At 36.0% G+C, this 18,122-nt stretch overlaps 1 protein-coding gene across 1 annotated transcript in view; it reads right to left on the bottom strand.

Moving 5' to 3' along the window:
- Positions 1-18,122, bottom strand: part of CCDC171 (coiled-coil domain containing 171) — a 146,006-nt gene that overhangs the window by 42,883 nt on the left and 85,001 nt on the right. The window contains exons 22-23 of the mRNA XM_064641049.1: positions 9,897-10,042; positions 7,074-7,128 (exon numbers count right to left, since the gene is read on the bottom strand). Of these exons, the coding sequence (XP_064497119.1) occupies positions 7,074-7,128; positions 9,897-10,042 (201 nt within the window). The remainder of the gene's footprint in view (positions 1-7,073; positions 7,129-9,896; positions 10,043-18,122) is intronic.

Raw genomic sequence — 18,122 nt, 5'->3', positions numbered from 1 at the left:
ATCAAAGAGTCAACCCATTATTATCAGTTGCTCATAGACACCAGTCTGAGTCTGCTCCAAAAACAAGGAAATCACTTCAGAAAGTGTATATGTATATTGCTGAATGAAGGCCTATATAATCCTGGACAACATATTTTCCATCAGGATGTTTCAGCAATCAAGGATCACTCTAGAAGCAGAAAGACTGCCCGAGACAAGTTTGCACAGGTTAAACTGAAGGCATTTTAAATCAAACACCTGAAAACTGGAAAACTATTGCCACAATTAGAGAGCAAATGAGGTGAACAATGATGTTGGGAACTAAACTAGTCAAATGAACTGAAAAAACACCCCTCAAACTTCTTTTATTTTCCTCAAGAAGGATAAAAACCAAACTACACCAAATCACAACATATTTTGCTTAGACAAAATAGTGTCTAATAGGAGGGAAAGGGAAAAAGAGTTACATGGTAGAGTTGAATGGACACTTGTTATATGGCCATCACAATTAGGTTTGAGTACTCATTAAAGGTCGGCAGATTATTGTACCGTCTTTCATCAAAAGAAGGAATATATCCTCAAGCCCAAGGGTCTGACTTCTGTTGATAGTGGAAGTTTAAAGTTTTTCAACATACTTTGCTGTAGGTAGCCATACAGTAATGTAATTAGGTATATAAAATATTTCACTAAATTGAAAAACTACTGAAAATTTCTGTATTAGCATACAGATTTAGAGACTATCCTTTCTGATTACTGTCATATAAATCTGCATTTAATTACAAAACAAGCCACTTCACAGGTGGTTTCTAAAAGAGCATTAATTCCTTCATAACACCATTTGCATAAGGAGACATATATCATATGAGATATCGCATATGAGATATGAGGTATCTCATATCTCATTATGATTATCTCGAACATCATAAAACTGATGTTTTGGGTGTGCTTGGCTTTTTTTTTCTTTTTTCCCTCTTCCAGATTAGTCAAGATTATGGAAATTAATTTTCAAAGCAGAGTACCATCCCAGACTTACTCATAAGATAATTCAAGCTTTCTCACATTACTACACACATACACTACACATTTTGTTGAATAAGATGTTAATTTGACCCAGTGGGGTTTTTTTTGCAAATGATGACCACTGCACCTAGGCTTCGCTGTGGTTGCCAAGATGTGCACTATAATACATTCCCTATGAATGGATTTCAGTGACCTTGGACTGAAAATGAAACTGTGTCTGAAGAAAACAACATTTAATGTATTCAGTAGTTCCACAGTTCTCCTAACAAGGATTTTTCCTTACTGAAGGCAAACTACACCAAAGTATTCAGCCTTTAAAAAACAAAAAAAAAAACCAAACCAAACCAAAACAAAACAAAAAAAAAAAAGCCCAACTCAACACAAACCAACCAACCAAAAACAAACAAACAAACAAAAAACCAAACCAAAAAACCAACAAAAGATAAAGAAGAAATATGCACCCGGAAATTAGTTATTTAGATATGTCTAAACTGAAAACAGTTAAGCACACGGATATGACATTCGGCAATGTCTTATCTTTACTTTGTCAAGGTTTCTAAATCCCTCTTGAGCTGGAGTACCATTTTTAGCTTGGCTAGGTCAGAATGACACTGAACAATATGAGTGATGACACACAAGACAGCTATATGGACAGAGTTGTCATCAGCAAGCCAGCTGTGCTAACACCTGTATGTCCTGCACAACTGATCTTTAGGAACACAGATCGAGAAAGTCAGATTACTAGGGGAGGAAAAAAAGTCATTCATCAAACCCTGAAATTAAGAGGTGCTAATTTGAGATGGAGGAGGAGAAAAAGTAATATTTTTACTGCATTTTTTTCTTAGCACAGAGAAATAATAGCTTGTTTCCTACTATAAACTTCTTACAGGAATTATTTAGAATTTAAACAGTCTAATTCAGTTTTCTTTGTGATTTTTTGCATCAATACGCTTCTGATAGGGCCAGTTTAGAACAACCCAGGGCCACAGTGATGGATAGACCTTGAAAACACAAGCAGGCTTCACTCTTAATGTTAGTTTGTCTAAACACATAGAAAAATAGGCTCTGGGTATTTGATTAGGCTAGGAAAAATTTTAAGTTGAGATCTCTAAAACAAGAGCTTTTAAATTACTATTGAGATAACTAAATAATAACAATAAATAATAATAATAAATAAATAATATGATGGACTATAGATCCCAGTTAACTGAGAGAAATGTGGCTGATCACTATACCTACGTATATCAGGTCATGTCTACTGGAGTCCAACTGAGGTAGCTAACTTAAGACTTATAACTGTTCTGCTCTTCCAGGGCCTGGTCAACTTGTGATCTTCTTGCTGAAACCAACAACTATTAGCACTTATACTGTTTTTACTGATGTAGTCACCTGTATATGGACTTAAACCTTTTGTAAATTAATTCCTCGCAGGCTGTAAAACAGCCATTCTAAGGAAATGCACTTGATTGCTATGGACCCCATCAGTAACAACAATCTAATGTTACAACCTTACTAATTCTCAAGTATTCAATGGCCTCACCCTGTCTCCACTGTCTCTTCGTGCTGTATTAAAAAAAAATACATCATTAAATCAGATAAAGAAAGATGTCTTTGTATTTTTTACAAGGATAGATGATATGGTATTCCTATTTTTTTCAACTGATAGAACTGTGGGGCTCAGAAATCATATATAGACAGTTTAGGGACATTTCAGACAAGACAACAGGAGTGGCAGCGAGGCAATGAAACACAACAGCGGAAGGATTTCAAGGCATGACTGCTGACAGGTCTGCATGGAAGCTGTTCTGCCAGCTGGCATAGGAACCTTTCAATCAGCAGAAATGAAGTGCACTACAGAAGTGAATGAAGAGTAATTTTTCTGACCAAGTGCCAAAAGGAAAGGAGCAAACTGGATAGATGCTTTGATCCCTGACCTGTTCTAAAATGTCAGAATGCATAGGTTGCTAACTGGTATTAGGAAAAATGGTGAGGACATGGTATTTTACCTGCTAAAATGGCCAAATCTTAAGCAGCCACGACAGGCTGAAAACTCTGACAGACTATAAAGCCTGTCAAGATTTTAACAGTTAAGAGCACAAGGAGAAACAGAAACAATTTTCTGCCTCTGTAAAGGCTGACTCGCTGGGATAACTTCCCATAATGGTGTGTAGCAGAGGCTGAGTGTAGAGTACAGGGATATAGGCAGGCTGAAGAGGAGGCAGTTACAGCACTGTACCAGGTGCAGGGGCCCTGGTGCTGGCAACAGGGGCTGGAGGGCAGCCTCTGTAAGATGGGACAAAGCCAGTTCTAGCCACCACCAACAGACCACTGCAGGACACAGCTGAGCCCCACAGCCCTGCTGGTGGCCCCGTTGTGAAAATGAATTTCAGACTGGAAAAAGCACACCACACAGGGAGAGCAGGAGGGAAGAAAAAGATTGAACATCAAAGTCAGAGAAGAAGTGGGGAGGAAATGCTTGAGCCACTGGATCAGGTATTTCCCTGTAGCCCCTGGAGAGGTCCACACCATAGTCCACGAAGGATCCCACAACAGAGCAAGTGGATAGTTCCTGAAGGAACTGAAAGTCATGCAGAGCTCATACTGGAGCAGGTATTCTTGGAGGTCTGCAGCCCACACTGGTTCAAGGAAACAGTATGAGGAGGAAGAAGCAACAGGAGAGTAGTTACTATGGACTGACTGCAAGGCCCTCTATCTCAGAGCACGAGCAAAGGAGTCATGAGCAAAGTTAAGCTTAAAAGGTAGGATAATGCTTATTTTTTAACTGTTGTTTCAAACTCTCCAAACCTATTTTAATAAATAAAATAATTTCCCTAAGTCGACTATTTTACCTGTGACAGTAACTAGCATTCAATCTAGATCTCAACATATGAGCTTTCTCATGCAATCTCTTCCCCCCGTCCTGTTGAGGGGGAGTGAGAGAGCATCTGAGTGGGCCTCTGGCTGGTGCCCAAGGCTAACCCACCACAAGCACTCAAACGAAGAAGCAATATAAAGGGAAAGTTGAAGATTTTAGTAGAGATAGTGTAAAATGATTTCTTCTGCTGATGGTATTACCATAACTAGTACATCATTAACTATGCACGTTAAAGAATCTAGTTATAGAAAGTGAACAGATCTAATGTCTCTTAATCTGTTTATACAAACATGATATTAAGAAGTAAGAAGAAATTAATAAAGAGATAGTTTATCAGCAAGTATAAGAAGGGTGTATTTATAACAAAAATAATAACCTCAACTTTGTGAGAGGAAAGTGTTTCAAGAAATAATTTATTTTTCATACATTAAAAAAGGACTGCAGATGGATTCTAAAAAAAGACATTCACTTAAATGTTTTTTCTTTCTATTAGAAGACTTTTTAAGAAAACTCTTTATGTTTGAACTCTTTATGTTCCTCTCGGAACTCTTTCATTAAAAATTATTTTATGTCTATTATCATTTTTCTATTACCTTTTGGTCATCTTCAATATTTTGAAAATAAAACTGAGCCAAACCAATATCCTCTTGAGGTCTTTGTTTGCCCTTGGTGATATTCTGTTGAGGTTTTTTAATTTGTTAAAACATTCATTTTGCATTTAGATATTTATCCACACTATTTAGATGGTATAAGACAAAGAAAGATCTCTCATTTTAATGATATCAGGAGCTTTTGTGCAAATAATTCAGCTCCAGGAGTAGGATAAATATAGCTAATGTGACGAGATCCAGGATAGACAAAAAATAACCTTTCAAAGAATATCTTGTAATTTATGAAGAATATGGAACTAGATGCTAAAAATATTTTCTCTCTTAGTGTATGCAGTGCTCAAATTCTTCAACATTTATGCTCCATAAATATTCGTGATGGTTATAAAAGGTGGCTCTCAAATGGTCTTGAAAGAATCATTCTGTGCACAAGCATGGCCAAGCACTTTTTGACTTAGTCAAATGTATGATACTAGAATTTCCATCCAGGCACAGCAGGGGGCAGAAAGTGGTGTAAATGATCCCTTGTCTAGAGCTGCATTAGAAGCATGCACAGAGATTGTTTCCTTCTGCTCTGATTCTTCTTGCTTTGTATGCCCAAAGGCAGATTTATCTAGTACCTGTATTGCTGCCTTCTGGAATTCTTATAGGAATAGAGTTAGAAAAGAATGAGGCCACTTTAATGGATCAGAGAATACTGTCTTATCCTCAGTCCAACTAAGATTACTAAGGATGTCTATAAAATCCCTTTGAGGTCTATAGGCAAAAATTTAGCATTATACATTAATAATACAGATTCTGCAAGTGATGCAGTGGAATTTTCTGGATATTTGTTCATGAATATATCAATGTAGAAATACTACAATCTTCAATTTCAAACTCTCGTACATATAACTGCAGCTAATAGTAATACATATTCAACTCCAAATGATTCTGAACTTTATCCATTTTCTTTTCATTTCTTTTTTGAACATAAAAGCAGTTTCCAGAATTTCTAGTAGAGAAAAGAGAAGTTTGGGCTTCCTTTACTAGTATTTCATCCACTTCATTATGCTCTGATTTTTCACTGTATGAGAAACCCTTTAAGAACAACAGTGTAAACTTGATAGTTTACACATAAGCCATGTTCATTAACGCTAGGTAATTAGCTACCATTATGATGTAGGATTTACATTTCAGATATTTCCCAAACAAAGATCAATATTTTTTCCCTTTGTTCTTCTAGGAGAAATGGTATGTCAAATTATGAATTATTTACAATCAATTTTTTTAGTTCCTGCTGAAAGGAGCGTCCTGTCATGTCTAATTCTTATGTTTTCCTCATTCTCTAGGTTGACAAACCAGAAAGGATAAATTATTCTGCTGCTCAATAATATGCTATTTGGTCTTAACAACTGTGTACATCAAAAACTAAGAAGCAGATGTGGTAACTAAAATTTTCACAAAAAGATGGCTGTTTCTTGATCAATTTACTGCATCAGGATAATCACTACTAAGCATGTGACCTTATCTATAACCTTTCCCCAAAACACTTCAGTCCTTATGCATATAACAGCACAGCTTTCAAAATAAAAATGTAACTTTGCAATCCAGAACAATAAATTCTCAATGCCAAGAACTGCATTTGTTACTGCAAAAACACAGCACTTTTTGCATGGCATACATTTTAGGCTTAAAAGAAGCCACTACAAAAAAGGAGGGGGCACAAAGCAAGACAGTCTCTACCAGCACAGTTTGCTGCAGTTAAAACACAGTTTTAGGCTCTGTCATTTTCCATGAACATTAATGCAAAGAGAAACTCAAAAAAGGTATCTGAAAATTAAATTAGCAACACTTCTGGTGAACACAGAAACTAAAATAAGGAATAGATTGCCATATTGCTGAGAATTCAAGATGTTATAAGGGAAATTAACACTCCAAGGTAATAAAAATACTTATTCTGCTCCGTGTTGCTCTAGACTAAAAACAGTTATAAAAAACCTAACCTTTACAGCTACAGTTAAAAACAGTCATATCTCCCAAATAATTAATATATACAGCTTTGTTGGACTTTCAAAAATACCGAACCAGGGCAAAATAGTGCAAGTCACTTAAGATTATTACTCAATTTAAAACTGCTTTTAAAAATTATCATTAAAGTTTTTGACTACAGGTTACCGCTTACTGTATCTTCCTTATTTTTTTAATCATACATCAAAGATTAAACCAGCAGGCACAAAGGCTTTACAGCCACCATGTATGAGACTGCAGCAAATGACTGCTGCCTTACACAGTAGAGACTTAACTCCACAGCAATTGCCTTGGATATCCAATAGTCTTCACTTGGTAATCAGAAATTGTGCTCCTAGTGATTAAGGTTAGGATAGCGGATTTTGTAATAAGTTTTATATTAAAAACAATATGGTTTTGTAGTACAAAAATGCATTTTATTTCACTAAATCTGAATATTTTTTTAAGATAAAAGAAGTTGAAGGTAGAAACAAACTCTAAGGAAAGGAAGTTGCTTTACAACAATTTCTACTCTCCTCCTTCCCTGAGAATAAGCCGTTGTAAAACTTTGATACGTTCGGAAACACAAACCAGATTCTTACCTTATGAAGAGTGGCTTCCACAGCTTTCATATGACTAATGATCAATTCTTTGTCTCTATTACAAGGAAAAAAAAAAAGTTTCTTATAGAACTGAAGCTCTACTAACTTAGAAATTCATTTTCTGCTATTTTTTAACTATCACAGCTTTTCAAGTAATTGTTGATAACTCAAACTGTTTGTTTTTCTCTCTCCTTTTTACATCTCCAATGTAAATCCTAAAAAATAGTTAATCCGCCACTATTTGGCATGGTGAATGTTCTGGATTACCAATTAAACCAGCTGTAATTATAGGCATATTAACAAACAACTATCATGCTCGTGGAGAAGAAATATGCAGTTTTAGATATAAGGGGCATGTTGAAAGGAGGCCAGGCTTTAGCAGGAAGAGAATACATTCTCATATATTTCTAAAAGAAGTTCAGTCAAGGATCCTATCCTTACAAAAGGGAAGTTTGGAGAATGAAACAATACTCTTACACCTTTTTGTAGAATAGGCAAGAAAGACAGTTTTCATCAGTTATTTTGCCATAAAAAACCTTGGTCTCAAATGACAATTGACAGAAGTAGAATTGAAGTTGCATAATACCATATGACTACGGAGAAAGGACAGCATGACCACCAAACACCATAGGAATTCAAAAGGGATCCATGCCAGAAAAGCTGATATACCTTAACATTCCAGGACTGCCTTTTATTTTGCCAGCTATGTGAATATTTTGTTTGAGCTTTTAAAGCATCCAAACCAGAAGTCATAGAATCAGAATCATTTAGGTTGGAAAAAAATCTAAAGGTCATTGAGTCCAACCATTAACCCTGAACTACCAAGTCCACCACTAAACCATGTCCCCTGGGGCCACATCTACACGTCTTTTAAATACCTCCAGGGATGGGGACTCCACCACTTCCCATGGCAGCCTGTTCCAGTTGAGAACCCTTTCAGGGAAGAAATTTTTCCTAATATCCAATCTAAACTTCTTGGCACAACCTGAGGTTGTTTACTCTTGTCCTATCACTTGCTACTTGGGAGAAGAGACTGACTCCCACCTCACTCCAACCTCCGTTCAGGTAGCTGCAGAGAGGGATCAGGTCTTCCCCCAGACTCCTTTCTTCCACCCAAACCCATGGCATTTTTCTCCATGGAATGACTGCTGCTTTCTCATTTCTTGATTCATATCTTAACAGCAAATACAGAAAGGTGGCCAGAAAAGTAGGATTGGCTTTTACACTCCTAATAAAGCTTGTCACATAGACTTTTCTCTTCTTAGGATCCTGCTTTTCTTTGGACTAGATTGGCTGGGTACTTGGCTTCTGGCGGGGGTTAAACTACAACACAGACAAATTACCAAAAGGCTACTAAATTTCTGTCATGGTCACTGTTATCAGACACATTTATTAATACTGCTTCCTACTCTGGAAGAAAGTGGAAAGAACTGCTGGTCACCACTTCAAGAAAATCAAGATAGCCATTCTCAGAATGAGCTAGCCATCTTGCTGTCCTTAAAGCTCTGCAAAACTTTAGGAAAGAAGTTGAAAGACACCCTTTCAACTGCTCACAATCACTCAGGTTATGGAATAGGTATTAAAATAATATTTTCCGAATAAAAGCAAACTCTTTTTCAGCTACTTTGCTTATGTTCCAATGGGAAAAAAAAAATTGTTATTAAGAGTTGTAAAACAATAAATGGTACTGGAGCTTTCTTAATCAATATTCAACCACTTTATACAGAAACAAAGTCAACTTTAAAACCACTTCACATTAAAATAACCCTTTCTGAACACAAGAATGACCACAGGGAATGATCCTTACTAGAGAGCATAAAATAGACTGGGGCAGGGTGAAAAGGGGTAAGCTTTTCAGAACAAATCCTTCTTCAGGTCACATCTGCTTTGATACACTCATATCAAATAATATTTGTCATTTTAATTAGGTTGCTAAACATTTCACTTATAACTAGATTAATTACATTATTTCGCTGCTGCATAAAACCCTTAAAGCTTCTAAGCTATTATTCTTCAGAGGTCAAATGAACCTCAGGTATAATGAGAAATTTTAATTTTAAATTGGATTTTTTTTTAAATCTTAGCCATGGACCAACAATATTCAAAGTGCATACTACAATAAAAGTAATAGGCAACGAAGTCTGAAAGGATTTATAATTTTATCTGACTATATAACTGTAAGAGGTTAGTAACAATCTCATTCAAGTCAAAGAACACCTTTTGACTATCAATCTTTTCAAGATTGGTCCCTGAACATTTCCTTCCACTCTTCAAGTTATGGTATAAAAAAGTATGGGGTTTATGTCTAAATCCAAAACTCTCTGAATTCAGCACAAATATCCTATTCTACAGATAAGACTAGGTCCAAAACAGGTTTCACCCCCTTTGGCAGCTAAGACCTGTCATCTAGCTGATGTTTCTGTATTTATTATAAATAAATTGTATCCATTTAAAAAATGACATGAAAATAGAGAGAACAAACAATCGTTTCTTAAATAAACAGAATATTAAGGATCTGCCAAAGGCATGTTGTCAAGTCAGTAAGATAATCAGCAAACAAAATGCTTTTGGTATTTCAGGACCAAGAATCTGGAGCACTATTATGGGATAACTACAGAAAACAAAATATCTAGTACCTTGAACTAAATCTAGTACCTTGAACTAACAGTTTTCTTTTTCAAAGACTATTCCTGAATTTCAAAGACAGATAGATGTACTTTTGTTTTCTAGCAATACATTAGCCAAGGCTAAAACCCTGTGCATGAAAGTAAGAATTGATCATTTGTCTGTTTTAAGTGATCTCCCCAAGGTCCCAGCGCTCACTTCGCTGCCGTGCAGAGGGCACTCTCTGCATCACGGATGCTCTTGCTCAGCCAACGCTTGTCCTGCTCCAGCTGGGTAAGAAGTCTATTTTGCTGACGCAGAAATCGATCTCTTCTTCTCAGCTCCATTGTTGCCTCCGAGAGGCTCTGCAAGCAGACAGAAAACAGAGTTACTTGTCAGCCCAAATAATTAACTTCAGCTTATGCCATAGGCTATTAAACAAAGTGGAAAACAGACTGACTGTGAAGTAGATTTGGACCATTGCATACTAAAGTCTTCTGAATTCTCTAGGTAAAACATTACTGACCCAGCAACTCCCCAGTTTGTAGTACATGGCCTATGTACAAATATGTTCATAAAATAAAGTGATTTTTTGATCAAGCAGGGACATATACTGTGCTACAGGTACTATATTTACAAATATCAGATCTAAACACAATAATCAAGAGTACACCATTAAAGAGCACAAAATATTCTCGATACTTAAAATAAACATTAAAGAAAAGAATTCACAAAAAAAGGGAATAAACAAAGAAGCATTTTTTTAAATATTCTACACTATTCAGAAATTTCAGGATTAAAAAAAGTATCTAATATTCTCTGTTAGTGCATCAAGTAAAATTTGGCACAATTCCTGCTGAGAATTAATCCAATAAATGAAAAATAGCACACAGGACTAATTAATAAAGAACCTGTCTAGTTACTACTCCTTTCTGCTGGGATAAATCAATATATTTACAGACTGGAGTATTAATAATTTGATTTCATAATTTGCTAAATGTTTCATTTTACTTAAAGCTGTTAATTGCCTTTTTAGAGAGAAATTATAATAGGTGGTTATAAACGTTCTTTTACAAAAGGTGTATTTCCTGACATATTCTAAACAGACGTAGAAGAATAGAGAAGGCTGCATAATTGCAAGATTGAGCTCTTGCACCTTGTTTTCAAAATTTATGGATGTTTTCTGCTCAAGTTCTGAGAATGCTCTGCATAATTTGTACTCAGGAGTACTTGCCCTGGACTGTGGAACATGAAGATGATGTACTATGATGTGGATATGTATCATGAACAGTATATACAAAAGGCCGGTAAAAATTTGGAGGACGCTGAGAACTCAACTAATCTGAAAAAATTAGAGACCTATCTAAGAGTCAAAGGTACTTCAAAAAACAACATGCTAGAGAAAATTTCTACACAGTAATGAAGTACAGCATGAGACTGCAAAATAAACTGAAATCTGCTGATTGGTGTAAGTTTTCTTCACACATTTCTAAAGTCAAAAAAGCATCCAGTTATTTCAACGTTGTATTTTGAAGGTACAGCACTGCTACCTAAACTGTCTGTTCAGCAATTTACAAAATCTAGGCTGAAATTAATCAGAGCTGTAATGAAAAAAAAAAAAAAAGGCAATCAGAAGTTTATCTAAGAAACTCTAACCCCAGAAATGCTAATATTTTTCTTGCTCTAATGACCCCAGGTTGAATTACTCTATTCAGACTCTTAGGTAATTGTTTTCAATGAACACTTGATATTTTTCACCTAAAAAAAGATAAATACACAGATATCATTCATCCACTCCACAAAGATACCCAAAACTGGTAGTGTTGCTTTCAGAAATTCTACCCTAATGCCACTGGCAGCTACTAAAGCCCTGTCTGAACAGCTGAATTAGTGAATTATCAGATTTTCAGAAAAGTTTTTTCCGAGGAACAAGATGTTGATTAGCATGGAAAATGGGAGCCATTTTTAATTTAAAAATAAAGAACATTATATTGTTCCATTTATTGCGTTTTGTGTTAACTGTTTGCTTGCTTAAGTTAGCATTGAGGATAAAGTTGTGAAAACCAAGTCAAGTCTACCCTCTGCCCACATTCCGAGCTTTTGACAAACAGAAATTATTGAACAGTGAAGGTCTCTGGTGCCAACACTTTGTTCAACCTACTTTCCCACCTGATTGAAAAACCTGTTTTTAAGATGACAAGCCTGAGCTTTGATGATTTAGAATAAATAATCCTGCTAATATTTTGATGCAAGAAATTTTTGATGTAGAGGCTGCTGGAACAGATTTTGGCTCCAAGATCCTAGTGGTCTAAGAGTGGAGAGAGACAATATAATAGGAACATTATGCATATTTATTTCAAGCTAGTTATGCTTCTACAGGGGTTGAAGAGCTGTCTGCTCCCATGTAAAGCTTTCATCACTGACCACTAATGGTGAAGAGATCCACTAGGTGTCAAAATCTTCTGAGAGCTGCTAACTAATCTAGGTTACCCATTGCAAGCACGGGCCTATTAACGAGGCAATAGCAGGGATGAAAGCATGAAGCCTAACTCTGTTAAGGGGCATGACCAGCAATCCACACTAACTGGTGATGAAGCAATATAGAAATGGTTAAATTAAGTATCTCACTGAACAGCAGCTTTATTATATTCAAAAAGAACACCATTATTTACAGAAATCTCCAAAGGATTAGGACTATCAGCAATACTTCAATATCTAAGCAAAATGGAAACTGATTTTAGCACTCCAAAAGCGGTTTCAGCAACTACTTGAAGCTTCTTGCTACTGTGGGTTAAAGTCAAGCCTTGGAAACGCTCAAATACAGTGTGGAGTATTATAAAATAATAGCTGGTAAGCCTCTTTTTTCCCCTTCTTCAGATTGATCTAATTAAAACCCTTGATAAACTTTATGGACTCTAATATTTCCAGCTGAGTGACTGAAACCAAGAGGGTGTGCCTCAAGGCAGCAAGGCAACAATGATAAGCAGCAGGTTAGCCACTAATTTCTCAGCCAGGGTAGATTGTGAAAGTGTGATGTTCTGATATCCAAGAAAGTGTTCAGGAGAGAATAGGATAAATCAAGTTTAATAACTCTGCTCCTAATTGTTCCCTCAATGCTCCACTCTAATTACTTGGAGAACTCTCCTGACTGTCACCTGATATTAAGTTGTTGGAGGCTGAGTGTGGAGCAGTGAGATAATCAATAAACATTTAGTGGGGAGAAGAATGAAGATCCCGTTAAGCAGTGGGAACCTGCAGCACCCAAAGCCCTTCTGCTCATGAGAAAACCTATGGGAGAGCCATAGTGATTGCAAAGCAATAATCCAAAGCACTGGTTTTAGGCCTTGAGGCCTTTAGGCAACAGTACATTTGAGGAAAAAAGGTTAACACGGTCACCCTAATTACAGCCCATTTTCACATTCTTCATATATAAGCAAAGACAAGCCAATTAGGTAGAAAGGAAGATAAGGGAAGTTTTATTTGTATACTAATTAAACCCCTGATGAAATTAAAGGAAAAACATACAGCTCTGTAATTGTGTCTGAGAAAGGTCACTTCAGGTTCAGTTATCAGAAAAGCACAGCCTTGAGATATTTCACTTAATCCACAATATAGCCCTTATTTTGCCCCCCAGGTCTTAGTATTTACAAAAATAAGAAAATTTCAAAACCTGATAATGCATTTATCTTGAAATGTTTTCTGTGGACAATTACAACTGTTAGAAAGTTGAGGCTAAATATGATAAGAAGAATGAAGGTTTTAAAAACCTACTATGTCTGCACATAGTTCTGTGAAGATGCTGAGCTTTCACTTTCAAGCATAAGTGATTCTGAACCAACTTAGAAGCCAAACTCCAATTTATTAGCATTCTATAAAATGCCAGTTATCTGCTTAATTCAGACGTTTATGCATTCAGGTGCTAATTCAGACATCACTGTACTCCTTCCTTTATCATCTACCAAAATCTCATAGATCAGTTCAGCTTTCATCAGAACCCTTAGAAGGAGTTTCCTTTAGAGACATGTTAGATTTAGGCTTTTTTCCCTCCAAAAATCAAGCATGAAAAAACAGTTGTTGGAAAGAACATTAAGCAACTGATAGCACTGAAGAAAAATCTCACTGGATGTCTGTTCGTTTGGTCCTTCCACAAGCTCCCTTTAACAAGTTTAGGTTTTCCAGTGAGGAATCTTTTTATTCAAAACCAGTTACAAATATAAATCAAAGCTTAACATTGTTATTCTTTATACATAAAAAACCACTCTGTTTGAAAGATAACAGATGGACAAGCACTCCAGATGAATGATGACAGCCATACAGCTTAAATTCATGCAAAGCATGTGTGACACATTTATACTGGAGAGCATTTTCCAAGATCACCTAAAGCTAGACTAAACTTCTCAGTAAATTAGATTTAAATTACATAAACACAATACAGAAGTATAAGATACGTAAATACACTGTAGTATGTGTATTATGAACTAATTTTGAAATTAAAGATTATCTCTTCCAGATGAAGTATGTATATTTTCTATTTAGAGGCAAAATATTACTTTTAAAAAAATACATTCTGAAAGCTGTCCTACATACACAGCTAATAAAATTTCACAATGAAAAAAGGTACAGAAAGTTTAGTCTGCATCCAGTTTAAACAGACTTCCCATTATCCTTGTTGGCAAATATAATCTTCAGGATGGTCTCTGAGCGCCCCTCAAAAGACAGTCTACAAGTAATCTAGAGAAGTTTGCATCTTCAAATGGTTCAAATTCAAAAGGTACAACAAGCTACATTAATATTTAATGTTAACCATGACTGCAATGCAAACCAAGTACAATAGCTCAAATTATTCAGCTAAATTTCCACAGAATGTTTTCTGAAAAGAATTCTTACTTGACAAGAACAAAAAAATGAAGCTTCTTCTATTAGGAGGGAATTAAAAATTTCAGGGGAAAAGTTCCATTGTAAAAAAAAAAAATTCATAACTGAGATTTCTCATCAATACTATAAAAAAAAAAACCATATCCAAGGCATACACTTAGCCCTGTGTCAGGATAAAGATGGATTTACACTTCTCAAATTGAAACTAAACTGCAATATCAACCGGACTCACTGTGTGTTTCACAGTGGCTGCAGTAGTGTCTTAAAACAGTTTGAAATGAACTCCATGTGGTCGATCTGCTCATGCAAGCACAGCTAACCTGAGGCTGACCGCCCATGATATTCCTTCAACAACAAATGCTTTCATATGCCCTTTAAACTTCTCAAGAAAAAGAAATATGAGTGCTCAAAAGGACACTTGAATGAGCTGTATCTGCTTTGCAGAAAGAAACAGTGATTTTTTTAACCTTTTTTGCAACTGGACCCCTGTCCTGAAAAGCATATGAAAAGCAGCAATCTTTTCATATGCTGGCATTGAGAGAAAGTACATACCCGATGACTCTTCTCTGAAGTATGTGAAGCATGGAAGCAGTTAAAAATAGCTTACAGTTACAGTGTATCTAACAAGGTGCAAAACGGCTCTTCATGTCTTTGAAAGTGTCTTGTGTTAGGAGGTCACACAGCACTGAGGGGAGTATTAAGCAAAACAAATACCAACCAGCACAATCATTTTAACAAATAACCACCAACAAAATACTGGTGAATGAAGGGATACCTGCAGACATATTTTCACGTTTCTAATAAAATGTCAAATACAATCATTCATGACTGTTTCATATAAGAAACCCTCATAATATGGGAGCACAAATTATGGTTTAGCCAAATCAGTATCAGAAAAATGTCAAGCAATCAACCAAGGACAATTATGACTTAAATGACAGTACAGGTAGCTTTAAAAGCAGTTGTGATATGCAGCTACTGTACAAGATCCAGAGTCCAAGTATTAAGAAACATTTCAATAAAAATTTATTTTGGAATGACTCAATGGATGGGATGGAGAAAATTCACACATTTTCATTTTGCAAGAGATTTTACTTAAAAAAGGCACTTGAAATTTGAGGCACGCACATTGTGAAAGAAAATGGCATTACCTATGTATGTCTAGACAACAGTTCGTTTATTGACTGAAACATAGCTCTCAGACATTCAAGTAAGTTTAGGTACCACGAGCATTTTACCTGGAGTGGTTGAGGATGGATTACAGTGCCTCCAAGACTTATAGATAGGTTTAATATCTCTTTGCTACCATCAAACACTTCTCAAGAGAAAATCTATTCTGATCAACAAGAAAGGAATACATTTTTCAACTGTATTAGCTCAAGATGTTTAGCAAAGTATGACCGAAAGTGCTTTATGAAGTCATTGAGCTGTGTATGTTTTAAAGTTATTGTGAATTAAACCAGCTTACTAATTTAACCACAGTAGTTCTTCCTGAATAATTCCACATAATAACACCTCTTCTAGAAGAGACATCCTGTGTTCACTCAGCTTCAAAGTACAACTAAACAAAGCTTTAAAAGTTTTTATGGGAAGTAATCACAAAATGTAAACCACCCACACACAGGTTAGACCCTCATGGACTGTTGAGACACACCCTTTTGAATACCAAGATGCACTGGGCCCTTCAGACATACAGTAATCTAAACAGAGATAATAAATAAGATCTACTTTTAAACTACATTTTGGAAAATGCTGAAGTACATGATAAAACTTATGCACATGATAATTTAGAAATTTTTATCAGCTTCTAAGCTAAGCAAATTACATTAGAATGATGCCTTTGATCTTTTTAGATTTTTTGCTTTTTGTAGATTTTAGAAGTAATTGTGTAGTAAACGTAAATTTTAATGTAGCTGTATAGTCTGTCATACTTTAGAACACTTCAGAACAGTAGGTTACATTCACTAAACCCTTTTTCCCCATTTCATGTCAAATTCTCTAAATTCTTCAGGCACGTTTAGACTTCTTTTCAAGGTTGATCTGTAGAAAAAAATCTCTGTTTAAGATAGGCCTGAACAACAAGATACCATGGTAGTCAAAGCAACCTTCAAGCCCAGAACCTTGGAGAGGCTCCAAAGGACAATACATGCTGTGAAGAAGAGGAAAATGATGCCGAAAGGGATCTTAGGACTCCCAACTCAAATTCCAAAGAGGCATGCCAGGGGAGGAACTAGGGGCGGATAGTTCTGGGATTGGATGGACAATACTATAAAATTGTAGAACCACTGCCTGGGGTGCGCATATCTTGTCTGTACTCTGCGGGCCAGGAGGTCGTCATTAAAGACCTGCTCTCTTTATCTTATCTCTATACTAAATTTGCTTGGAGTATTTTTTGGCTTCTGATCTTAAAGCAACAGCATCACTGGAAAGCTGCAGAAAGGGATTATACCACCTTAATAGAACAAAAACAATTCTAGAAAAACTCAGGCTTTATCACTGTGAGTTTTAAGAATAACCCTTGAAGTTAAATGGAATAAAATTTTGGAATCACATGCATGTTGGCATGAGTACATGATCATTCACTACTTGTTCAATTTCTGACACACTACCTCAGGACTGATGTTTCTTTTTTCTCCCTAGAAATGTAAATTCCTCCCCCTTCGCACTACTTAACTCTCTACAACCACAGACTAGAAAAGACCCAGCCCTGCAGAAGCAGCAGATTTTCTGTGCTTTGGCGGTTTCACACCTTTAAATCAGATATTTAAGTGCCATGGAAAAGGATAATCTTACTTTTTTTTCATTGTTACACTTCTTTTTTTACAACCTGGTAGACAACCAGCCTCATAGTTGTTACAATCCCAAGATTTCAAAAAGATGGTTTACACCTGCTACTGCAAAAGACGACTTTTCATAACAGTCACGTACCTGTAAGCGAGGCACTAACTTTACAAGCAAATTCTGATGCTGCTTTGTAACACTGCTCTCTGCAATACTGTTGCTTAATTTTGCTATACGTTATCGAATTGTGCACATTAGCACACAGTATACAAGACAAAAACACAAACAGCACTTAAGATTTTATCTTCACTTTACAATTGCTGCTATATCACATGTACATACACAAAAGTATCTAGCTGGATTTCTACGAGGATACCATATATTGCACCAATTTCTTGCATTTCATTATAGCGTCTGTCATCTGTCATAGCCTCAAACCATCTGTCTCCCATCATGTCCTATTGGTCTTAATGATCTTGCATTACCAGGGACATTTCTAAGCCCTGGAAGAGACTTTTTAAGTTCTCCAGAAACACCCTTGCATTAGATCTGTATCGCTCAATTTCTCTGGAACATTTCTAAACATTAACAGTCAGTTAAAATAATTCAGGAAGAAGAAGAAACAACAGAAAAAGAATATTAACAATGACAACAAAATGGTACCTACAAACTAAATAATCACAATTTCATTCCCACTGTTTATTTTTAAAGGCATACAATCTGAAGTTGGGGAGCATCTGGACACAGAGAAAAAGTCATCAGGGTCAGGCTGACTGACACACAGCTTCA

This window comes from Pseudopipra pipra, chromosome Z, assembly GCF_036250125.1.
Source record: "Pseudopipra pipra isolate bDixPip1 chromosome Z, bDixPip1.hap1, whole genome shotgun sequence".
NCBI lineage: Eukaryota > Metazoa > Chordata > Aves > Passeriformes > Pipridae > Pseudopipra > Pseudopipra pipra.
The sequence above is the reverse complement of the archived record's forward strand: the minus strand, read 5'-3'. Positions and strand labels throughout refer to the sequence as shown.